At 36.5% G+C, this 25,780-nt stretch overlaps 1 protein-coding gene across 3 annotated transcripts; it reads right to left on the bottom strand.

Moving 5' to 3' along the window:
• Nucleotides 1-7,692: 7,692 nt before the first annotated feature.
• LOC123706303 (signal transducing adapter molecule 1) lies at nucleotides 7,693-19,296 on the bottom strand. 3 transcript variants are annotated; one of them, XM_045655499.1, is made up of 9 exons: nucleotides 19,190-19,288; nucleotides 19,037-19,085; nucleotides 17,298-17,713; nucleotides 16,542-16,773; nucleotides 14,718-14,828; nucleotides 13,611-13,780; nucleotides 11,657-11,744; nucleotides 11,147-11,321; nucleotides 7,693-8,428 (listed from the first exon to the last, which is right to left on the bottom strand). In XM_045655499.1, the coding sequence occupies exons 2-9, from the start codon at nucleotides 19,077-19,079 to the stop codon at nucleotides 8,422-8,424; spliced, it is 1,242 nt and encodes a 413-aa protein (XP_045511455.1). In that variant the 5' UTR covers nucleotides 19,080-19,085; nucleotides 19,190-19,288; the 3' UTR covers nucleotides 7,693-8,421. The 3 variants fall into 3 exon arrangements, with proteins under 3 accessions (XP_045511455.1, XP_045511456.1, XP_045511454.1); XM_045655500.1 differs by having other exon boundaries at nucleotides 19,182-19,271; XM_045655498.1 differs by having other exon boundaries at nucleotides 19,037-19,296.
• Between the last annotated feature and the right edge of the window lie 6,484 nt (nucleotides 19,297-25,780).

Below are 25,780 nucleotides of genomic sequence, written 5' to 3'. Positions count from 1 at the left end.
CCGAAGGTGGACCATGGAAGCTACAAGATGGAATGGACCAAAGGGGAAAAGGAATGTGGGTCGACCATTAAAACGGTGGGCTGATGATATAATACACGTCGCAGGAAAAGACTGGATAAAGACAGGCAAGGACAGAGAGTTATGGAAAAGGATGGAGGAGGCCTTTACCCAAATAGGGGTCGAAATCTCTTAGAATATAACTAACACTAATTATAAGTAACCTTAGTTTTTTTTAAGTAACTACTTACTAACAAAATTGTATATTAGGTATTAATAAGTGAGATTTCGAATAAATGGCTTATTTATTATTTATTTATTTATTAATCTAACAGGGTTTTACTTTGACTTCCCACACGAAGCCGCACAAAAAGTGGTCTTGTCGGTCTTCTTTGAAGCCGCGAGATAGGATGGAAGACCGACAAGACGACTTTTTGTACTGATGCTCACAATACAGGCCACGAGTCTAGTGTGGACTTGGTTCAAATAATGTGTACTCAATTTACTGTGTTATAAGCCTTATTAGTTATTACCATAAGTATCAACGAGATTGTATGCTTGATTTTTGAATAATATTTTTTACTTTTACTTTTACGTTTACTTTACCAGAAAGACACCAGACGCAGAACTGACATGTTGCTATGAAATTTGAAAAATTCCTATAAATATTAGGACCTTTCGTAACTAGCTAGACTTACTAAAATATACGAACTTAGTTACTATACTTACGTCGAACTTAATCTACACTAATATAGGAGAGTTATGTTTGTCAGTTTGTGGATTTGCATGTACATATGAAATAATCGGGATAGTTGCCGACTATTTTTTATTTGATAATTCTTCCATTAGCAAACATAAAAAGTGTAAAAATTATTATTCCTCAGGGACAAAGAAATATAGAAATTAAAATAAAATTTTAATAAGTAAACAATTTTAGAAAAAATATTGGGCAAGCGGTAGATCTCCATAACTAAATCGGTCCTTTTTTTAATTTTGAATTCAATCATTCCTAAGATTTATCAAAAGTTTCTCTTTACGATGCAACCACTAAAAACTTAAAAACATACAGAAAGCAATAGTATACAATATGTATATAAGAGTAAAGATTGTAGACGAGATTATAATTATAATTAGCATTAAATCGTCTGAAATTATTATTATTTGGTGATTAGAGTCACACGTCCATTAATTGATTGATCATTGATTGATGATATCGTCATAATTATAGTAACATTACATACTTACATAATACCATTTACTTTTTGATAAATTAAATCAATTAAATCAATAACATTCAATCACTCAAATATTGATTATGTTTTGAGGAAACTTATGTTAGAAACAAGAAAATATTGCAGCATTTAAGTACAGCTCGAAACGTAGAACAATAAAAAAAAATTCAGAAACCTGCCGTAAGTTTAATTAAAATGTGAAAAAATAGATATGTATCTCATTTCAAATTATATATCTCAGTTGCTTTCTCTGTCCCAATGTCTCTTTAAAACTACGCAACGGATTTTGATGCTTTTTTTTTAATAGATAGAGTGATTCAAGAGGAAGGTTTTAGTATATAATTTAATATAATACCTGGGATACGGATCTCGCCATTTTCCCAAAAAATTTGAAGGTAAATACATTCTCTTAAAAAATAACCATCAATTAATAACTCTGTCTACTCCCTCTTTTTCACGCATCAATCGCTGAACCGATATGGATGAAATTTGGCACCGAGATACGGAGATAGCTTGAGACCTGGGAAAGTATATGGGATAGGTTTTGTCCCGGAAACTGGAACTATGCGGGGTTTTCTTTGTTTAACTGGTAAAGCCGCTGGCGGAAAACTGTGCGGAAAACCAATAAAAATAACGTAAAATTCACGAACATTATCGTTTAATTGCATTTTAAAAAATTACATAATGAAACCATTTTTTATCAAAAAACGAGCATAGATTTCATAGATATGACACACGCGCTGGTGACTATTAGATATGTAAATAAGATTAAATGGATAGATATTAACATTTTCTTATCATTTAAGTAATGTTTACCTAGAAGATATTCTAATGGAATTTATATAATAGTTATTAATTTAAATATCAGATTGATTTTTTAATTTTTTATATTATCTTTCATTGTAGGTCCTACTTAACTAATATTTTTTTTTTATTTTTTCACGTTTTAGTGCAGTGAATTATAGTCTAAACCTAAAAGAAGGCAAATATAGCCATCTAGACAGATGATGAAGTCACTGTTACAGCTTCCTTTTCGAAAAGATATCTGTAAAGACGGCTACTCACGTTCCTGCCGCAGGGGCAATATTGGAATCGCGATTGCACGGCGGTCGGGGCGATGGGCCTGTACACAGGTACACATCACAATTAAGGAGCCAATTAAGGGTGCAATTCCAATATAGTCCCAGCTGCAGGTAGGTGAGTAGCCAGTTTAACGGTGCATTTAGATCAAATAAGCTAATGCTCATTCTAACCCCACTGTCAAATCAGGCGTAAGTAGGCATAGGCCAATATTTATAGTGCGTTCAAAAAGATTCTATGCAATTTTCTAATACTGAATAACACAGTATAAGTGTTTTCGTTTACACTAAAAGATCACGAAATAATGTTCTTGCTCTAGTTCTAGCTCTATGTTCGTTTGATGTAAATGCATCGAATGTTAATCAATTATTTTTCCGTAACGAAAATAAGTTTGAAATGAGTTTCAAAAATTATTAGGTCTATCGGAAATTAATTGGTTTGTATGACATGCATTATTATTGTGATGGAAAATTTACAATACATGTGATAACAATCTTCAACTTAATAACTTAATGTTGATAACTTTTTTAATTCCAAATCAAGGTTCTAATTAAGTACAATCAAGATTATAAATAAAGTAAGTGTACTGAGACTAAAAACATATTACGTATTTTTACAACTTGAAAAAAAGAAAGAAAATAAAAACAGTTATTTAAATTGAGAACCTTCCATAGTATTTATTAATGGTGCTAACCATTAATAAATACTAAACTGTAGTTATGCATGCCGTGGCAACTAGTAGGTAGGTATTAAGCTATTGCATAGCTTCTATCGTGGGCCTCGAGCGCGGGGACCGAATCCAGAAATTCCGTAACGAAAAACCTCACGCTCCCCACTCCGACGGGCACGGAGGTGTGGCTTGAAGGCATAGCATGCAATAGCGTTACCGCGGCAGTCCCCGAGTGCCACACGTATTTTTTTTTTTCAGAATCTAACTAAGTTCCAGCATTTATGTTTTTCTACGATTAAAAAGGTAAAACTATGAAAGTATCCGCAAATGGTTTACGTAGTTAATACGTAACATAATAAAGACGTAGCAGATTATATTGATACGTTATTATTTTTCCAATTAAGACTTATGACAATATTCTGTTTGGGTTTTTACGCTATAAGATAATCGCAGCTTAAAATTACTTACTAAATCCACTTTATCATTCTTAAGCTCGCCAATTAAATTACTAACCCAATATCGTAATCCAATAATTATCTATTGATGTATTAACATTGCATTTTTACGAACAGTTACTTTTTTTTTACTACAGCTAGGAATATATTTTTTTGGTATAAAATTGTTCCTGAAAGTCAATTACTGAAATTGGAATCCACTGAACTCATCAGATTAGCAGCTTCTATATGAAAACTTAATGCCCGATTTCACCAATAACCCCTAAACAGTGTCCTAAGTAAGGGTTCCTTAGTTTAAGGGACCTTTCAAATCACTACCTATAAACCTAACGATTTAGGTGACACTTATCTGTCGGTGAAAGCAAATTTTACGTTAGGTATCCCCTAAATTGATTTAGGTGACACTTAAATTTTACGGGTTGTTGGTGAAAACGGGCATTAATCCTGCAAAAACAATATTTTAAATAAAAAATAAGATATGTAGATACACTATATACCTACTGTGCATAAATTTTTCTAAAAGAGAAAAATTAAAATACATAATTGGACGTTATTCTACAACTTTGCTATTGAACTTTTTCCACAGGACACGATAGAATAGTCAATAGACGATAGATAGAAAGCCCGTTTCTCTCTCAATCTTAATTTCTTTTTCCTCTCATTTTTGTTATAAAAAAAAAGGTTTTGTTAAAAAGGTTAGCCTTTTTCAATGGTTTTTGTTCTAATATAATTTTTTTAAGTTTAAAAAGCTCCACATGTGGAAAGTCATTGCAATATTTTCGCTCAGACGACTTGTTTGTGAATAAGGTCGCAGATATTATTATTGGCAAAAACTTTTTGTAAAGGAATGTAGGTACCTACCGACTTATGTATTATAATTTTATACATACTAAAGCAAGATGTTTAAAAGTGCACAATATTTTAAATTAAGTAATAATATACCTTTCCTTGACAGACTTGGGATATGCAATTTTCCTTAAAAAAACATTGAGTACATTACAATTTTTTTATTGAAGTTAGTAAAGCTGGGATTTCCCAGCACCGGCGATTATCACATAATCTCTTTAATCATTAACTATGACGTGATCATTGTATTAGGTACATTAAATTCCATATAATCCTTTTATGTGCTTCTTATTAATACCAGCAAATTAGGTCGATTACGTTCTAATAATAATAATACAATATTTCAGCGTATAATATTTCACACACGGCAAGATCTGATCCCATACTAAGATTTTCACTTGTGTTATGGAAACCAATAGCACTAACTAATAACCAATATGATATATACCATACATTTATATATTTTTAACTAGTGTTCCGCCCGCGGCTTCGCACGCTTTGTCTAAAACCTAATAAATTATAATTATACTAAAACCTCCCTCGAGAATAATCCTATCTATTAAAAAAACCCCATCAAAATCCGTTGCATAGTTTTAAAGATTTAAGCATATAAAGGGACATAGGGACAGAGAAAGCGACTTTGTTTTATATTAAGTAGTGATACATAATACACAGATAATTAGCACCCAGGCACAGAGCAAATATCAATTTTCTTCATACAATATAATAATATTTACTCTGCGTGTGAATTGGCTAGATGCGTATTATAATAATATTTTTATTTAGGTACCACAGGCAGACTCGGGAAAGCACAAAATCATTAAAATCGGCCCGGTCTTTTGGAGCCTATTCAATACCAACAAACAAAAAATATTTCCTCTTCAATGTTCTTATGCAATTTACATCAGATTGCATCGATCAAATAAGGATCAAATGTCTCTTATCAAGTTTGATAATAAAATGAGCGGAAAACCTTTCATTTCTATTTGATGAGACAATTTTCTCTGTATATAATATACTGCTTTCTTAAATAATTAGTGGTGGTATGTAGTGAGATTCCAAAGATTGGAAATTTTCAATGTGTGTTTTTTTTATTTCGCACAATTAACTATTACATTATATAATATTAGGTCAAATTTTAAATCTTATTAAGTCATTAGCTACCCAATGTTTTAGAAAGAATGGATATAATCCATACTCTTAATATTATAAATGCGAAAGCAACTCTGTCTGTCTGATACTCAATCATGCCTAAACTACTGAACCAATTTGCATGAAATTTGGTATGGAGATATTTTGAAAACCGAGAAAGGACATAGGCTAATTTTTATCCCGGGAAAATGACGCAATCCTACGGCAACGGCCGCAACGGGAACTATGCGTTTTTCTTTGAATGCGCGGGCGAAGCCGCGGGCGAAAACCTAGTATTGTATAAATGAATAAGATAGGTAATATCTGTTTATACTTTTCGTGAAACAAATTAGATCAATGTCAATTATACACAAAATTATGTTAGATTGATGGAGGATTTATTTAATCAACAGTCACGTAAATGATAAGTGCACTTTTATCAGTGTAATGCGTAATGCATTGTTAATGAGATTTAGGTCTAGTAGATATTTTTATGGTTACACTAGCGGTCCGCCCCGGCTTCGCCCGTGGTACATATTTACGTTTTCTCTACATAAGAACCATCCTCGTACTTCAAGGAATATAATAAAAAAAGAATTAACGAAATTGGTTCAGCCGTTCTCAAGTTATGCGCTTACCAACACATTTTGGGATTCATTTTTATACATTACTAGCGGTCCGCCCCGGCTTCGCCCGTGGTACATATTAACGTTTTCTCTACATAAGAACCATCCTCGTACTTCAAGGAATATAATAAAAAAAGAATTATCGAAATCGGTTCAGCCGTTCTCGAGTTATGGAATTACAACGAAAAGTGGCATTGATTTTTATATATTAGAGATGTATTATAGATTATATTATGATTATATAATATTACTAGCGGTCCGCCCCGGCTTCGCCCGTGGTACATATTTCGCAATAAAAGGTAGCGTATGTTCTTTCTCAGGATCTAAAGATTGTCTGTGCCAAATTTCATCAAAATCGGTTGAGAGATTTAAGCGGGAAAGTGTAACAGACAGACAGACAGAGTTACTTTCGCATTTATAATATTAATAGTAGGGATCACAGTAGGGATGTATTACTAATTTAAATCTATCTATACTAGGTAATTTATCTATACTTAAGGAATGCACCATGACAAGTACTTATCGATCAGTTTGCAGTGGTGGCTCATGGCTCATGGCACTGACGTCATACCGCATAGTATCATAAAAAGTCTGCCCGTCTCTCTCGCGCGCATACTAGCCTATGAGGTTGAAGGGGACAATATTTTTTTTTATTTTGCAATTGTTTATGAATACAGGGTGATGTAATTTAAACAGACGTTAGGTATACTCGACTATAACTATATTCGACGAGATACTTCGCGGCACGCGGATTAGAATATTTTTTTACTTTACCTTGGTTAAATTATGTAATAATTTAAATAAATTTTTTAAGCAAAATGTAAACGCAGTAAGTTGAAATTTTCATTCATAGCTGAACAATACAGCTTTAATTGTAATGTAGCCTTATCTCTTACGTGCTAGGGTTTCGCTTGTATTGTTTCTTGGGAGTGAGCGCACGTGTTATTTGTATTGTTTTTATCGTTATTTTGAATAGGACATGAAATTTAATTATTATTTGATAATTGGATGATTATTAATACTTTTATTATTTTACTTAATTGATTGATTATGAGAATAAATAATTAAGTTCATCAATTGAGTTACGTTTACACACAGCGTTTACATTATTATTTTACATATCAATTATCAATAATTATGAGAGCTTTCATAATTATATTTGTATAAATTAATGTACAACGCACTCAATTTACAATTCAAATCTACACTTAAACTAGAGTCGCATTTATTTTTGAACATAATATTATTGTATAGTAAAATTGCATAAGTGTGAGTTCTGTGAACATGCCAGCTTTCCTTAATCGGCCTGTACTGCGAGGTTACTGGTGTTTTATAAGTAACCCTGTAGGTATATTCATTTTAAAACTTATTTATTGTTCTCAAAATCCTAAATAAAAATTTTGTCGCTACTTTGCTGTAATCTGTATCATCAGCATAGTCTATAATATAAAAATGAATCCCAAAATGTGTTGGTAAGCGCATAACTTGAGAACGGCTTAACCGATTTCGTTAATTCTTTTTTTATAATAGGTATTCCTTGAAGTTCGAGGATGGTTCTTATGTAGAGAAAACGTGAATATGTACCACGGGCGAAGCCGGGGCGAACCGCTAGTAATTTATAAAGGAAACTATAATTAAGGTAAATAAAACCCCGATTATGTTTGTAATATTTATATTGTAATTCTAATAGATTTGTTTTTGCATTATAAGACATATTGCAATTTCTATTTCTAATAATAAAATTATTACGTATTGGAAAAATAATATGACCAAGAGTATGAATGACTGGAATGATATCTTCGCATTCTTATTTTTTTCTTCAGTTTATATAAATTTACTAATTATTAAACTATTTTTTTATAAAACGTGACTTTTATTCAAATATAATATTGTAATAACAATAATTTTTAGATAATATAAAATAATACTATACAGAAAACTGCTACCAAAAAAAAGATTTGAGAATCTCCGTTGTTTTAGGGAACGTTCGTCAAAAATTCAATCAACTGCTTTGTGTATATTCATATAATTTTTAATACTTAAAAAAATACCAAAATAATGATACAATATCACAGTTGAAAGATTATTATTTGGAATTTTAAAGACATATTTATTATTTTAACATAAAAAAACAAAGGATTGAAATTTACTTTCTAATATTCTAATTAAAAAATAAAACACTAATATATTCGTGTCATATTTTTCTTTTGAGTTACATCTTGCACCATAAACACAAAACTATTAAAAATACAAACAGAAAAAGAGGGAAAATTTTGTATTATATTATTATAATTATAATAATGCTATAGAATGTGATAATAATTTATAATTAACTTAACAGTTTGGACGCGGGCTTCTCTATGTACATTAAAGCCGTGGATTGATCAGCATCTGAAATCAAAAACTCAAATTAGATAAATTATCATAAAAACAATAATAAAGATTAAAAACAGTTATATCTCTGTCAATATCGCGATAGAATTTTAAACATTACCTTACATAATGCATTTAAGAACAATCGTATGAATTAGTTCGGTCGCTTTGTCATAGATGGCGCTATCTCAAGTAGACATTTTTAAGAAACAAATTATACGATTGCAATGGGCCTACCTGTGGGCCTACCCATTGCAATTTTGAAGCATTTTTATTCTTAACTAGCGGTCCGCCCCGGCTTCGCCCGTGGAACATGTTTACGTTTTCTCTACATAAGATCCATCCTCGTACTTCAAGGAATATAATAAAAAAAGAATTATCGAAATCGGTTCAGCCGTTCTCGAGTTATGCGCTTACCAACACATTTTGCGATTCATTTTTATATATAAAGATTATGTATTAGCTGATAAAGCCGGTGCGGCAACGCAGCAGGAACCTATAATTTATTCAGTCACCTAGGCGGCTGCAGTTCGTGCCTGCGTAGCTGCCCCCCTAGACAAGTGGCTTTCTATTAGCGTAAAGTTTGATAGAATAGATTATGAACGTATGAGATTGACATAAGCATTAGATAAACGTATCTCCAGCCTACGTCAATCTCATACATTCATAATCTATTCTATTAAACGTTACGCTAATAGAAAGCCACTTGTCTAACCCCCGGTGCCCCAACGCGAACGTTACTACTTTCAGTCCTACGCGTAGCCTGCGACATCCATTGTAATCTTATATAATAAAAAAAAATAAAATAATAATAAACTCTTTATCAACAGGTAGGCAATATTAAAAATAAACAATTTTTGTACTTACAAACTACTTAATCTAACAACCTACATGCTAAAAGGATTGCCGCTCAGCATTTTACAATGAAAAGCATAGGCCTATATCCTGGTTACTCGTGCGGGAGCTGTTACCATACTGATCTTATATCATGGTTACCTAGGCGGCTGCGGTTGCGTCGGTTGCGGCAACGTAGCAGATAACGTACTACTACGACTATCTAGTTACTAACCTAGGTTGCTGCGGTTGCGGCGGTTGCGGCAACGTAGCAGATACCGCACTACGACTATCTAGTTACTAACCTAGGTTGCTGCGGTTGCTGCGGTTGCGGCGGTTGCGGCAACGTAGCAGATAACGTACTACTACTACTACTATCTAGTTACTAACCTAGGCGGCTGCGGTTGCGGCGGTTGCGGCAACGTAGCAGATACCGCACTACGACTATCTAGTTACTAACCTAGGTTGCTGCGGTTGCTGCGGTTGCGGCGGTTGCGGCAACGTAGCAGATAACGTACTACTACTACTACTATCTAGTTACTAACCTAGGCGGCTGCGGTTGCGGCGGTTGCGGCAACGTAGCAGATACCGCACTACGACTATCTAGTTACTAACCTAGGTTGCTGCGGTTGCGGCGGTTGCGGCAACGTAGCAGATAACGTACTACTACGACTATCTAGTTACTAACCTAGGTTGCTGCGGTTGCGGCGGTTGCGGCAACGTAGCAGATACCGCACTACGACTATCTAGTTACTAACCTAGGTTGCTGCGGTTGCGGCGGTTGCGGCAACGTAGCAGATACCGCACTACGACTATCTAGTTACTAACCTAGGTTGCTGCGGTTGCGGCGGTTGCGGCAACGTAGCAGATAACGTACTACTACTACTATCTAGTTACTAACCTAGGCGGCTGCGGTTGCGGCGGTTGCGGCAACGTAGCATATACCGCACTACGACTATCTAGTTACTAACCTAGGTTGCTGCGGTTGCGGCGGTTGCGGCAACGTAGCAGATAACGTACTACTACTACTATCTAGTTACTAACCTAGGCGGCTGCGGTTGCGGCGGTTGCGGCAACGTAGCATATACCGCACTACGACTATCTAGTTACTAACCTAGGTTGCTGCGGTTGCGGCGGTTGCGGCAACGTAGCAGATAACGTACTACTACTACTATCTAGTTACTAACCTAGGTTGCTGCGGTGGCGGCGATTGCGGCAACGTAGCAGATACCGCACTACGACTATCTAGTTACTAACCTAGGTTGCTGCGGTTGCGGCGGTTGCGGCAACGTAGCAGATAACGTACTACTACGACTATCTAGTTACTAACCTAGGTTGCTGCGGTTGCGGCGGTTGCGGCAACGTAGCAGATACCGCACTACGACTATCTAGTTACTAACCTAGGTTGCTGCGGTTGCGGCGGTTGCGGCAACGTAGCAGATACCGCACTACGACTATCTAGTTACTAACCTAGGTTGCTGCGGTTGCTGCGGTTGCGGCGGTTGCGGCAACGTAGCAGATAACGTACTACTACTACTATCTAGTTACTAACCTAGGCGGTTGCGGCGGTTGCGGCAACGTAGCATATACCGCACTACGACTATCTAGTTACTAACCTAGGTTGCTGCGGTTGCGGCGGTTGCGGCAACGTAGCAGATAACGTACTACTACTACTATCTAGTTACTAACCTAGGCGGCTGCGGTTGCGGCGGTTGCGGCAACGTAGCATATACCGCACTACGACTATCTAGTTACTAACCTAGGTTGCTGCGGTTGCGGCGGTTGCGGCAACGTAGCAGATAACGTACTACTACTACTATCTAGTTACTAACCTAGGTTGCTGCGGTGGCGGCGATTGCGGCAACGTAGCAGATACCGCACTACGACTATCTAGTTACTAACCTAGGTTGCTGCGGTTGCGGCGGTTGCGGCTGCGGCTGGTGCGGCAGCTGGTGCGGCAACGTGTGCGGGTGCGGCATCTGGTGCGGCATTTGATGCGGTAGCGGCACCGGCACGTACGGCACGTACATCGGCTTCGGGTCGCGCATCAGCTCGTGGTATAGGTTCAGCGCGTCCACTGAAATAAGAACATTTTGAGATAAAATTTGATTTGTGTATTTAATAAAAATACACGGTAGCCTTTGATCGACATTAGAAAAGAACTTAAGAGGACAGTTTTAAGAGTTTTCGAATAATCATAGCTGTTGATGGCCTTGAGGCTTTACTCGCAACAACTTTATCCATTGAACTTTTTACTGGATATTTAAAATATGCAATTTACACGGCGTAAGTGCATATGAAATATTAATTTACGACTAACGTCCAATCACATTTTGCTTTTTCATTTTCATGTAACTCAAACTTTAATAAAACTATTTAATAAAACTATATTAACTATTTAATAAAACCCACCCAATTCCGCGCTCAACTGCGTCAGTCTTGCATGACGTCTATCTGCTCGCTCTAGTTCCGTATCAACCAACGGGCCCATAGCGTACACCTGTTATAGAAACACCAATTATTAAACTATTATAAGCTCATGTTCATAAAATAACTTAGTCTTGTAGGCTAGTTTGTACTAATAATGATTATACCCGGCGCGGCCTAAGATGATCCCTATGACAGTTTGTCTTAGTGATTGCTCGTATGATGGATCGTGTCGATACTTTACTATTTTATAGGCAAAGGCGTGGTTTGCATTCAGCCACGTCGGTAAACATGTTTTTACAAATATTATAAAATGAATTTTTAACGTCTATTATGTAAACGAAACGGTAAGTAAAACGAAAGTTTTCCAAAACATAAAAATGCACCTTATCATTTTCTCATAATTTTTAACATGTTTAACACAGTGTATATTATTTTATCATGAAAATGGAATCCCCCATTTAATTTTTCTAAAAAACTTATATTATCATAGGTAAGTAAATTAACGCGAACGGTTATTAATTAATTAATTATGCTGCGATCTTCTGTTCCATTCAATAGTGAATGAACTATAGCTTAAGCATGGAAAAAATGTGAACTCGTTTCCATTATCGAAATTTGTTTATCGATACTTTCCGCACTAGTCGATAAATGCCAACGATGTAAGTTTTGAAGGACGTAAACGTAAAGTCAGATTGATATAATTTCTCGTAAATGTTAAGAATTGTTATAATTCCAACGGAATATCATTGTAATGGCATAAAGCTACGTAAAAATTAATAAATGCCATTTTTAGACGCCTCCAATACGTTTCTAATTTAATGGTGACGCCATTACAAGTTTGTCTCTTGAGAATAACTGTCAGTGTCATAGGGATCATCTTAGGCCGCGCCGGGTATAAATAATAATGTTTTTTTTTTCATAATTTAGTTTGAGCAATAAAGTGTTATAAATATATACTAATATTATAAAGCTGAAGAGTTTGTTTATTTGTTTGAACGCGCTAATCTCGGGAACTACTAGTCCGATTTGAAAAATTCTTTCGGTGTTAGATAGCCCATTTATCGAGGAAGGCTAATGGCATTATATCATCACGCTAAGACCACAGGAACGGAAAACTGCGGGAAAAACCGCGGAGCATAGCTAGTAAATAATATACGGTGATATTTAAAAGTAGCAACCTTAATAAAAGAAAAATAGAAGTCCCCGGCACGTGAAGCTAGCACACTAGCGTGAAGCCAAGTGATGCTTTATAATAATTGTTCACACTTTTACATGGATACTCATAAAAATACAAATAGTAGAAGATTCGAACATAAGTCGACATTCACCGGCGTGATAATAGAATGAGACCAATTTTATAATAAATTTAGTGTATTAAAAAATGTATTAAAAATGGGTTTACTGGGAAAATACCGGACAGGATATTTTTTTAATTAATTATTAAAAAATCTTTTATTTTCATTTTTTATTAATTGCAGTTTCGAGTTAATAGAACAATTTTGTAATAAAACAGCGCTGACATAATTTTTTTTTTCATCATCCTATCAAGTGAAAGTAACTGGTACCGACATACCTGTTTATACCTGCCAACCTAGCCGTTTGTCCCGGTAAATATTAGAAAACGACTATGACTGTACATTCTGTAGGTTTCATACTTTAAGTCTATTATATTTTTTTTTTATTATCTTGATACTGCAATTAATTAAAAAAAATGTTTTTTTAATTCATTAAAACTGCCCTGTCCAGGATTTTCCCAGCAAACCCATTTTTAATACATTTTATAAAACACTAAATTTATTATAAAATTGGTCTCATTCTATTATCACGCCGGTGAAGGTCGACCTATATATTTTGCATCTTAGACTAAAATATAAACACATATTTTGTTTAAGTATTAAAATAATCTATTGAAGGCTAAGTAAGTAAGCTAACACACCCTCGCTTCCAACTCCGACAGCCTCACATCATCCTGCGTCTCGCCCGTAGGGTCGGCTTCATGCAACAGTGACAATGCTTCGTCCATGGAAGATTCGTCAATGCGTACTGGTGTTTCAGTCGCGAATTGCACCGTCTTGCCGCTAGATGTCGCTGGGCGCGTTTCCGCTTCTGGAATGTTCGAGAATTTTCTTACGTTTCGTAATCACTACATAGTATAAAACAAAGTCGCTTTCTCTGTCCCTATGCCCCTTTGTATGCTTAAATGATTAAATCTTTAAAACTACGCTGTGGATTTGGATGCGGTTTTTTTTAATAGATAGTGATTTAAAGAGTAATTAAGAGGAAGGTTTTAGTACATATATAATTTATTAGGTTTTAGACCAAGCCGGCGAAGCCGCGGGAGTTACCTAAGCTAGTTGTGAAATAAAATAAACATCATATTATGTTTAAATTTGTAAGTAATGAAAGTCAAAAAATAATAAAATATTATTTAATATTGAATGCACTTTTTCATACAATAATAACATATTAAAATGTACTGATTTTTATTTGTTTGTATGACTCATATCATTTCTTCCTTATATTTCGAACAGTAAAATGCATAATTTTTACATAATATTTATACTTTATTGGTAGTGGCAATACTTTTTTTGCCAAGAAACTATATTATATAAAAAAGGGATCCGGCTAGAATCGATAATTTTTTAAACAAAATAAACCCCAGTAGGATTAACGCCCATTAGAAAAGGAGGGAAATGTGATAAAAATTAAATATATAGCGTTAAATAATAAATATTTGAAAATTTTGAGGCAGGATTCATTTGACATGCTAGTTGTACTTAATCCATACTAATATTATAAATGCGAAAGTAACTCTGTCTGTCTGTCTGTCTATTACTCAATCACACCTTAACTACTGAACCAATTTGCATGAAATTTGGTATAGAGATATTTTGATTCCCGAGAAAGGACATAGGCTACTTTTTACCCCAGGACATAGGATAGGTTTTATCCGGAAATCCCGCGGGAATGGGAACTGTGTGGGTTTTTCTTAGACTGCGCGGGCGAAGCCGCGGGCGGAAAGCTAGTTATAAATATAAATTACCTGTTGCAGGTTCTGTGAGATCAGATGTAACAAAATTAGCTGGGAACAGGCCTTCGCCGCGTTCATTGTATCCCTTCCACCAGTTGGGGTCACTGGAGTCGGTGACATGCACTGTAATTATAAAAGTTATAGCTTATATTAATTATAGTAGAGCCATTTTAATAGGCAACATTTGACAGTTCAACAAAATTCAACAACGTAACCTAGTATCGACGACAGAGAATATTATGATATTTCGTTTTGTTAGAACTGCACATTTGCTTAACTTTTTTCAATTACGATTACATATTTATAATAATAATGACCGATACAAGTAATTTTAAGATTTCATTTTATTGATAAACCATCCTAAACATAATAAACAATTACTGAATTGAAGAACTGACGTCGCTACAATTTTGTGTCAATAAACCTTTTTTCTTTTTAAATACTAGAGACGTTACTCTAAAAATCGAAATCTGACATCTAGAATCGAATGCATTGATTACTTGTGAATAAAAATCATCATAAATTAATAAATTCGATTGACAAATGTTTCAAATCCGTATCGAATAATAAACTTCAATCGATGTTTTTAAGCTGGTTACCTCTCTTCGAAGATAAAATTGATAGACGTCAAATGTTGCCTATTAAATTGGCTCGACTATAGTTTTCAAGAATATTGTGCCTAAGAGCGTTGTCTCGCTACGTGCGCGCACTTTCTTACTAGCCCATAGAGTTGATGGGAGAGACAAAATAGTTGCGGAGACAAAAGTTGCTCTTGCGCGCTAGCTCTTTCTTGTTTTAAATGCAACATTGTATGTAATTACAAAGATAGTAGATATCATTGTGTTTATAAATAAAACAGTGTATTAATATTCTTTTAAATTTACAAATTTAAACAAAACAATATTATTTTAGAATAAAATTATTGTTTCTATTTCAGTCCAGTTACTATGCTGATAATGAAGTAAAGATGGCAAATTCTCACTGCATTACTCCAACTTTTTGGCTTTTACATCTTTTTTGTTTTTTACAAATAAAAACCTTAAGGCCGTGTACGCGGTCCGTGCGCTGTTTGGCTCAAATATGTGATTTTTCAAACCAGATTGTCCATCAACCACTTATCTTACAAACATATGAATTACTAATAATTTTAGGAAATTTTAATGTCTATATAGTTAGTTAAGAGTTTTTTTCAATTAATACAGTATTTGTGAATACCATCAAGATAACTGAGCCGATGATTACTTGATTTCGCTTTTAGTGTCAATTTCGAAGCTAAAAATATCTGAAATCGCTGACAGATCTAACACACAATTTTTTTTAACTAACTGCAAAAATCCTTATTAAAATAGTTAGTTAAAAGATTTTTTTATTTTGGACTCCTAACTTACGAAATTAAAATCCGAACAATGTGAATTTTTTTAGAAATTATAGTCGACAAAATAATTATTTTCACCAAGATATTTGACTTAGTTAAATATAATTTTTACATATTGCAATAAAAGAACGTCTTACTTATAAGATAAAATTTAAAAAATCAACTAAGGTACCTCTATTATTTTTCTACAATTTTTTTTAAAGTACTATAAAACACTGCGCGCGACCCGATTAAAATCAGTCGGCAGCGAGCCTTTCCAGAGAGAGGACATGTTGCTCGGCGCTCTCCTGTGGACTTATGCTGTTCATAGTAAAAGGATAGCGCAAGCCGCGATCTATCGTAATAGATCGCGGAGATTTTGACTTGCGTTAAATTGAATAAGCCCTCTTAACTACAATAGGTTAGGTTTTATAAATCAATATTTGACATATTTACTTTATAATTTCAAAGAAAATCCTTACCAATCTCTCCCGCCATGAACGTCAATTCATTATCTTCAGCCGCCTCAAAGTCATACAACGCTCGGACCTTTCTCGCAGGAGTGGGAGTAGGGGCTGGTGCATCAGTTGCTTCCACCTTTGGGTATAGCGCTGTACTGGCTGATGTGGAGGTGTTTGCTTCACGGAGGGATAGGGCGATAGCCCGGGCTAGTTCTTCTTGCTCACGTTGAGCGGCTGCGTCTTTGGTAGCTTGCTGGAAAGGTTTTGGTATGAATAAATATGTGTGCAAATTAATGTTGCGTGTGTAAAAATAAATATGAGTTAAATTAGTGAGTTGCAATATGCTTCGCATATGAAATGTACTAAATATAGATAATAATGTATATTGTATGGCAATTAATGCGGATCGGTTAGTTGTTTTTCAAAAGAACTTTCTAAACATATCCATTGTTATTTATAATACAATGAGAGTTTTCACAACTAGTAATAGAGATGTTTTCGTTTTCAACTGTATAAATTTTCTTATAGTATTTTTCATAAGGTGTAAAGTAAAATTAAATCAGAAAGCAACCATTGTTTTAGTAAATCGTTCTTTATCAGTCTTCTAAAGATGTATTGCTAAAAATAAACTTGACTTAATAAAATATGTTATAATTATAGTGTTATTATCAATGCTTATATGCAGTATGATTCTTCTGAACTTACACAGTACACTTAACATCATTCTCCTAATGATTTGATAATAAAATGAATTAAAAATCATTCAATATTAATTACCTGAGCTTCAGTAGTCGGAACACTTGTCTTCTCCCCCAGCTCTGAGCACAATTTATTATGCAGTGACGGTATGAGATCCAGCTGGGGGTCATTACGGAATTCACCCTCCGCCCATTTACGGAGTAGAGACATCAATTTCTGAGACACCGCCGGTTGTGCGCGCGAGAGGAGTCTACGGAACTCCATTTCGAACTCTCTGGACGCTACTTCGAGGTGGAATATCTTTCCGCAGTTGGAGATACAAGCATCTAGTAGGGTGGCGGCGTGAACTTGAACATGAGGGTCAGGGTGGGCCAACCGACGCATGACAGCGCGGAGACAGTCCCGCGAGTTGGTCGCACTGGCGCCGGCGCGGTCGCATATTTCTAGGATTAGACCCCATTCTTCACTGGTGTTGTTTTCGCTGGTTGCACGTTCTGAAATATAGTTTAATGTGTTATTAAGATTTTAAGAATAGTTTAAGTTAGTTAGTTTACGAATAAGTTTTAACCGAGGAATGAAAAACAGCCCCTTAAATTGAAATACAGATTTTAATGAATTCACTAACAAACTTCAGAGAAAAAGTTTGTAAAGAATTTAGAAACATGACAATAATTAATGATACATGGAAACTTTGTTATATGAAATGCTTAATATACCTATTATAGCTTCTCCAATCTAACCATATCTTATTTATTTATTCTTCACTGCATAGGAAATACAAAATGAAGACGACACAAAATAAAAGATACAATCGGCATACAGTTGGCGGCCTTATGGCTATATAAGCCAATAAAATAATATAAATAATATCTTACTGACATCAACTTGGAATTCCATTCGGAATGTGACGTTACCATAGCCTTTCTCAATAAGTGCACAATGTAACAAACAAACTCATCATTGTAATATCAAGTAGGTACATCTTCTTATCGATCATATCTTTTAACCATAAAAATGATTTATTTGACAATTTATTTATTGAATGAATTTTTTAACTGTTTTTTTTTAATAAACTAACAGGTAGAAATGCTTTTTCACATTAAAATGACACCAAGTGAAGCCAGAACAGGATGTTAGTATCCATTTACAGAATATAAGGAACTTCATAGGCAGCCTTCATAAAAAATAGAATTTGATTAACCCATTGAGCCCCAAGCGTCCCGATCGGTCCACGACACAATAGATTTTCTATTGTGTCTGTGACTCCGGGACCTGAGTTATTAAGCAAGGACCACTATTAATAATGGCACTAATGTAAGATATACACAAAGAATTTTCCTATACTCAATCTGCTCAGAAATGAAATCTTTGTAATTATCTTCTTTTTTGTATGTTACATAAAGTACAATATGGTGATGAAAGATGGCAAATTCCAATGAAAATGCACCAAAGGCATATCCTTTGTCACAGGTAAATCAACAAAACTCTCTAGTATACAATATATATATATTATTGATATTATGTAAATCATATTCCTGCATTAAATAGGTCATTGAATCTTGAAAAAGTTCTAGCTAAAATGATTGCGACCATATATATATCTTATATTCTCTATTAATGAACATTATAATTAATGAGTCATTGATAAATAAAAAGGCAATAGTTCGTACAGAGATAGAATGAGTGCAATAGTCGATAATATTATGAAAGATAAGAAAAAACATTGTACCTTACTGGTGAAACAATATCAAGTAAATTCTGTTGTATTTTTTCATTAACAACTACGCAAAGGTTAATAAACTTAATTGTCTACGTACCAACGTCCTGGTCAAACGGTGATGAGGTTCCAAAGATCCCCATTTTTTACTGCAATAATTAATGAAACTTATGAATTTGTATTATTCAATTTATTAATATGGAAACTGTTCGTATATGTTTTACATAAAGAAAAAATGGTATTGCCTATTAACTTATATGATTTTATCTTGTTGTTAATCTTGTTATAATGATTTTATATGCTTTTCACAAACAAGCGATTTGTCACCATCACTGTTTTCTTACTTTCGTCTTTCAAATGTCAAAATAACAATGTCAGTGTCACTGAAACTGTCTTGCAGTGTCAAGTTTCGACAGATAATAAATCAAGAATTGTCTATTGTCACAAACAGATTGAAAATATTTTTAACAAACTCAAAATAAGCGTAGGTAGTGATAGAGTGCGCGCAAGATAAGTCTGCGCGCTACTGGTGGCGTGCTTAATGTTGTCAGCCCAACTAATATTTTTTTTTCTTTATTTAAAGTAAATTTTGGGATTCTCTATAATATATTGTTATTCTAATTTGTTATTCAAGTTTATTATTTAGGTACCTATGTTATTGCAACTAGCATAAAAAAGATGGCGGCCAATGTTTAGTTCCAATTTTGGCCGCGCGCAGACTTATCTTGCGCGCACTCTACCTGGAGATTGCACTTTGAACGTTGACAAGTCACGGGAACGCCTGGTTGTTCAAAAACAATCAGGCGTCATTCAAGGTCATACCTTCCCGTGACAAGTCAACGTTCTTAGTGCAATCTCCAGTGTATTAGATATAAGCTTCTTGGGTGATACGAAGGGAAAATACTCTCATTTATTTAAGTGTTTCAATCAAGGTTTCAATACATCTTTCATTCCATCTGCTCATATTTTTCATAGAGTCACAAAGATCGTAATTATTTTTCTACATTAGGGCTGACCTGTCAAGTTCATACTTTCGCCGTGGTACTTCCTTCGTGGCGATTACTCGTACTCATTTTTGGCCTTGTTTTACTTTAAAGTTTGTAATTTAAGTATTTAGTTTCTTGATGAACAACAACACTGATTGTTAAATAGTTTAATGTACAAAAAAAAATGTATGCGTGTACTAGTGTACATACGTAAGAAGTGAAACTTCTTCATGACCTTATTTTTCAAAAAAATAATTTACTATATGCAATTTTACAGAAATACGTCGAATCACGCGTGGTAGGGATAAGAAAAAGATCAGGCGTAACGGAAAATGTCACGCGTGCCTAACGAAAAAATGTTACACTAAATTTTTTTCCAACCCCGATAAAGAAGTTTCACTTCAATTATTTATTTATTTAATTTATATTATTAGGTTTTATACTTTTATAATATAAAGGCATTCAAAACAATAAGTATAAAGCCTGTACACATGTACAATATACATTTGTAACAAAAAATGTTTATAAATTGCTATTGAACTTTCATAAAAAATATTAAAAATTGTAAAATATTAAAAATATATATACCTATTATAGGTATTAGTAAATTAAAATTCTATTATAATTCGGTATATTTATTGATACCCAAATTACTTCGAAATTATCAGAAATTATCACCTTTTTTACCGCCTACTAATAAATCAACTAAGTATCATGCGCTCTTTGAATTGAAATGGTGTGAAATGAGGCTACTATCGATTTTGTCACGTACTTCGACAATGACTTCAACTCTTTGAAGCATTTCCGCTATAAATAATATAAAAATATTTATGCTTATTCAGATTTATACCTATGACCGCTAATTAAAATTTAAATAAAATATACCTGTTCAGTTGTATCATTTTTTTTTTGTACTACTATGAAATACAACTCCATTTAATTTATATAGATTGTTGTTTTAAAAATGAATAGGTAGGTAGAGGTAGGTAGTTATAAAAATTTAGGATATGTTTTATCTACAATACACATAAAATTACTTACTTACAACTAGATTTACAAGTAAAAAATAGCAACATGCAAGTAGCCAACAAAATTGCAACAATTTTATTAAGAAAAAATTAAAATAAAATTTTATAATTTATACCAACATACCAACCGACAGATGTCTCTGCTATAACACTCATAAACCTAATAATTTTACGGCGTTATCAAACTTTTTTTTTTTTTTTTTTTTTTTTTTATGCTGCGATAGGGGAGCGCTTGGCCACGATCTCGCCTGATGGTAAGCTGAGATGTGGCCTAAGATGGAGCGTGCTTCCCTAGAATGTACCTGTTCACTCTCCTCTTGAAGACCCCCATATTGTACTCATCGGGGAACACAGATTCAGGAAGCATGTTCCAGTCCCTAGCGGTTCGAATAAAGAATGTCGATCCGAACCGCTTAGTCCGGGTACATGGAACGTCAACCATGTGGCGATGCCTAGAATCTGTGCGCCTCGACGAACGATGGTAAAATGGGGATGGCGGAACTAAGTCGTGCAATTCCGCAGCGCACTCTCCAAAGTGTATCCGGTAAAAAACCGATAGACTTGCCACTCTGCGACGATGAGCGAGGCTCTGGAGTTTTTTGCCTACTAGCACATCGTCGTTTATGAGCCTCTTGGCACGCCTCTCAATCGCCTCAAGCGACTCCAGCTGGTACTTGGCAGATCCATCCCAGAGGTGAGAGCAGTATTCCATGCACGAACGGACTTGTGCTTGGTAGAGATTGAGCAACTGTCCCGGGCTGAAATACTGCCTCACCTTCGCCAGTATACCGAGCTTTTTTGAGGCTACTTGGGCTTTGGATTCAATGTATGAACCAAAATTAAGAGTAGGCGTTAAGGTGATTCCAAGAAGCTCGAGGCGGTCAGTTATCGGCACGGATACACCTTGGAAGGACGGAGTCAGGTTGAATGGACTCCGTTTTGCGGAGAATAGACACGCCTGGGTCTTGGACGCATTGAACTTGACCAGATTGGCCTCACCCCACTCGGAGACAGCCTGTAAGGACAAGTTCATGCGTTCGACCATCACCTCCCGTAGCGACTGGATTTGTGCCGCACTGGCTCGCGCGCTAGATGCATATCTCTCCACAACAGTGCTATCGTCTGCGTACCCATAGATACCGGGTCTCAGCAGATCGTTAATGTGTAGCAGGAAGAGTGTTGCGGAGAGAACTGATCCCTGAGGGACCCCGGCATTAGTAGCCAATTGGTCGGACGAGCAGCCGTCGACGACTACTCGAATCGACCGGTCTCTCAGGAAATCTGAGATCCAGGCGCAGAGACCAGCAGGCAGACCGTAGGATGGAAGCTTGCCAATAAGACTATCATGCCAGACCCTATCGAAGGCCTTCGAGATATCAAGGGAGACAGCAAGTGCTTCACCATGATTCTCGATGGCCTCGCTCCAGATGTAGGTGGCGTACGCTAGAAGATCCCCAGTGGACCGGTTTCGGCGGAACCCGTATTGTCGGTCACTGAGGAGGTCGTTCGCTTCTAGGTGTGCCAGGAGCCGGCTGTTCAGTACACGCTCCATAGTCTTACAGAGTATGGACGTGACTGAAATTGGCCTGTAGTTGGAGGGGTCGGCACGACTGCCTTTTTTGGGCACGGGCTGCACGTTGGCAAGTTTCCAAGATTTTGGTACTATTCCAGTCGTCATCGAGAGGCGAAAGAGGCGCGTCAAAACAGGAGCAAGTTCAGGTGCACAGGTTTTAAGAACTATGGCTGGAATTCCATCAGGGCCACTGGCTTTATTCACGTCAAGATTCCGCAGCGTTTTAAGAACCTCAGTCTGACGGATGCGAATTTCCGGCATGTTCACCTCGCATCCAGGTAGACTGGGAGGTTTCGCATTTGCGGGATCAAGACGAGAATTTTCCGCGAAAAGAGAAGCAAAAAGGTTCGCTTTCTCTACGGCGGTGTGAGCCAGCGACCCATCCGGTTTCAGCAGTGGAGGAAGTGAGGGGCGGCAGAAATTCGATTCAACCGCCTTAGCCAGGGACCAAAACGCTTTGCTACCAGAGGGGTAAGAAGCCAGTTTGTTCCCTATACGGCTGACATGGTCAAATCGAGCTTTCCGTAGAGCCTTTTTGCAGGACTTGGCGGCCCGGTTGAAGGCTTTCTTCTTCTCTGACAAGTCCTTGGCCTTGCGGTGTCGAGCATCAACCCAAGCCAGATATGCTTCATGCTTAAGCGCTTCAGCGCGTCTGCAATCGGCTCTGAACCAGGGTTGAGCTTTGCTGGAGGTGGCTACATCGGAGAATGGAATAAAGTACTCCATTCCCTGCCGCAGCACATCAGTCACAGCATCCGCACAGGTTGAAGGGTCTTCAGAAGAAAAGCAGACAGGCCGCCAGGGATAAGATGCAAAAAAGGAACGCATCTCGTCCCAATCTGCTGACTTGTATCGCCACACGCGCCGAGAGCCCCTGGGACTGGGATCGGGCAGCGAGTAGATGGATACAGATTTCACCAGACAGTGATCGGAGCTGCCAAGCGGCGATGAAATCGCCACCGAGTAACGGTCTGGATCTGTTGTCAGCAGAAGGTCCAAGCAATTGGCTGTATGACTCTCAACATCAGGAACCCGCGTCGCTCCTTGAACCAGCTGGGTGAGATTTAACGCTATAGCGAGTTTACGCGTCTCTCTCCCAGCTAGGTCAGTGCACTGGTATGGGTATAGCCACTCCTGGTGGTGGGCATTAAAATCCCCCAGAAGCACTAGCTGAGCGGAAGGGTATTTGTGTTGAGCAGTATCCGCCGCCTCACTTAGATACTCTGTGAGCCTGATTGTCTCCTGGTCTCCGCTGTGCGCTCGGTAGACACAAGCATAGATGAGTTTCTCTAAGCCTGTGTCCACCAGCATCCATAGTACAGAGAGATGGGGGTCTTCAAGGTAACGGAGACGCCGACAGCAGATGTCGTCTCGTACGTACGCGCACACACCAGACCGAGCTTTAAAGTTATGCTCCAGGGTGTAGCCGGGATAAGTTAGGTACGCCAGATCAGACGGACATCTTATCTGCGTCTCCGTGAGGAACAAGATACAAGGAGTTTGAGTCTCGAGGTGGTAGTGGACTGCAGCGAGATTGGAGTGTAGACCTCTGATGTTAGTGAGGTCTACTTTCAGCGAGAGGGAGTGCTGCCGCTGTACAACTTTATTCCTGTACCTTGCTTTTTTCATGTTTGTTTTAGAGAGTGAAGTAGGTGTGAAGACGGCAGTGAATCGAGGCGTTATACTTCTAGACCTGAGACACACACTCATCAGCTACACTGATGGGGACTAGTCTGGAGACTGCGGGGACGCCCGAGCCCCCCCAAGGATGTCCATAGGGCCCTCTCATCCGGTCGCCAACCGGCACTATGGCGCATCTTGGGATTTTTCGCTAGTTGGCGGGGCAGCCTTTCACATGTGGCTAGCACGCTACTTGGGCCCCCTACTGACTAGCGGTCGGCCAGCGGTGAACCGTGCCTCGGATCCCGCTACCCTCCATGACTAGTCTCCAGGTGCAACAACATAAGTGTGCGTCAAATCGTCCAGGTTGTATAAGCGCAACTGATTCGACCCGTCTCCACAGGGGCTACATCAGCTTCATCGTGTCGGAACGCGGACGCTTGGCGACACGGCTTCAGCTGATGGGTGGTCATTATAGCCGCGACAATAGTCTCCCACCATGTCACCTGTTTAGCACCACCCAGGGAACCCAAACTATACAATAATTAATATTATATTGGGAATTTAAAAATACTTATTAATAATTAATTGATAAATGGAATACACTATAGTAATTTATGGCCTCTAAATTATAAAATACAACATTTACATAAAATAAACATTTTCACGGTCAAACTGCGCTTTGCTTCTGTCCATGAAAGCCGAAACACACGTGCGTACAAAATAATATGTAACTACATTATTATATTTGGCAGTAGGTAACTAGGTAGTTACATAATATGTACAAGCTTTGCACACATACCTACACACTGATAGAATTTAAAAGGGTATCATTTAAGCTATCACCAATTTAATTAGTTTTGTGTTTCTTAAATAATAGGGTTTGTCCTCAAAATAGTAGATCTGTCACCAAAATGTAGTCACCAAACAATGCAAAATCAGTTCCACAATAAATCACCTAAAATCCTGAGATATAAGGTCTAGTACCAAATAAATGTTTTTGTATGTATTATAATAGGTGTGTCCTAATAAGTATTTTAAAAGCAAACTAATTTAAAGAGATCACCAATAAATCATATTATAATGTTACTAAAAGTTAAAATAATCAATATTTATTCTTAAAAATAATAACCACTGAATAATCAGCTCTGGTTTAATAGCTGGCTAATGGTTAGCATAATTGTAGATAAAACACTTAATTAAAGTTAAAATAATCAATATTTATTGTTAAAAATCAATAATCACTGAATAATCGGCGCTGGTTTGGATTTCGAAGGGCGCCCCCTTTTTCTTTTCTGGCCGATAAGCACATTTTTTTGCTTCTGGTGGGGGGTTGGCCAGCTTTAAGCGTATGGCTAATCCGATAATATGTTTGCACATGTCAATTTTTATAGTGCGCCAATAATTTGTCTCCGCCCCTTTGATCATTTTTTCATTAAAATTATAAATTGATGTATTAAATTGATAACGAATACTAAGTATTAATTTATTATCTGAACGAAATAAAATGTTACTACTGTATAGGTGACAAAATATCAAATAAAAAGGAGTCGCAGTCAGGGATCGATAATCGATTTATTTGGTGACAGATCTACCATTCTGAGCACAGAGCTATTGTTTAAGTAACAAAACTGTTA

The sequence above is a fragment of the Colias croceus genome, chromosome 3 (genome assembly GCF_905220415.1).
Source record: "Colias croceus chromosome 3, ilColCroc2.1".
NCBI classification, from domain to species: Eukaryota; Metazoa; Arthropoda; class Insecta; order Lepidoptera; family Pieridae; genus Colias; species Colias croceus.
The sequence above is the reverse complement of the archived record's forward strand: the minus strand, read 5'-3'. Positions and strand labels throughout refer to the sequence as shown.

Bases quoted from the DNA above. Each gene is read 5' to 3' on its own strand.
- LOC123706303 (XM_045655498.1), bottom strand. From the start codon at position 19,079: ATGGGGATCTTTGGAACCTCATCACCGTTTGACCAGGACGTTG. The intron at 13,781-14,717 runs GTAATTTATATT...CGAACATTCCAG, and splicing joins TCTCACAGAACCTGCAACAG to AAGCGGAAACGCGCCCAGCG. The intron at 11,322-11,656 runs GTGGGTTTTATT...TTCTTATTTCAG, and splicing joins GCAGTTGAGCGCGGAATTGG to TGGACGCGCTGAACCTATAC.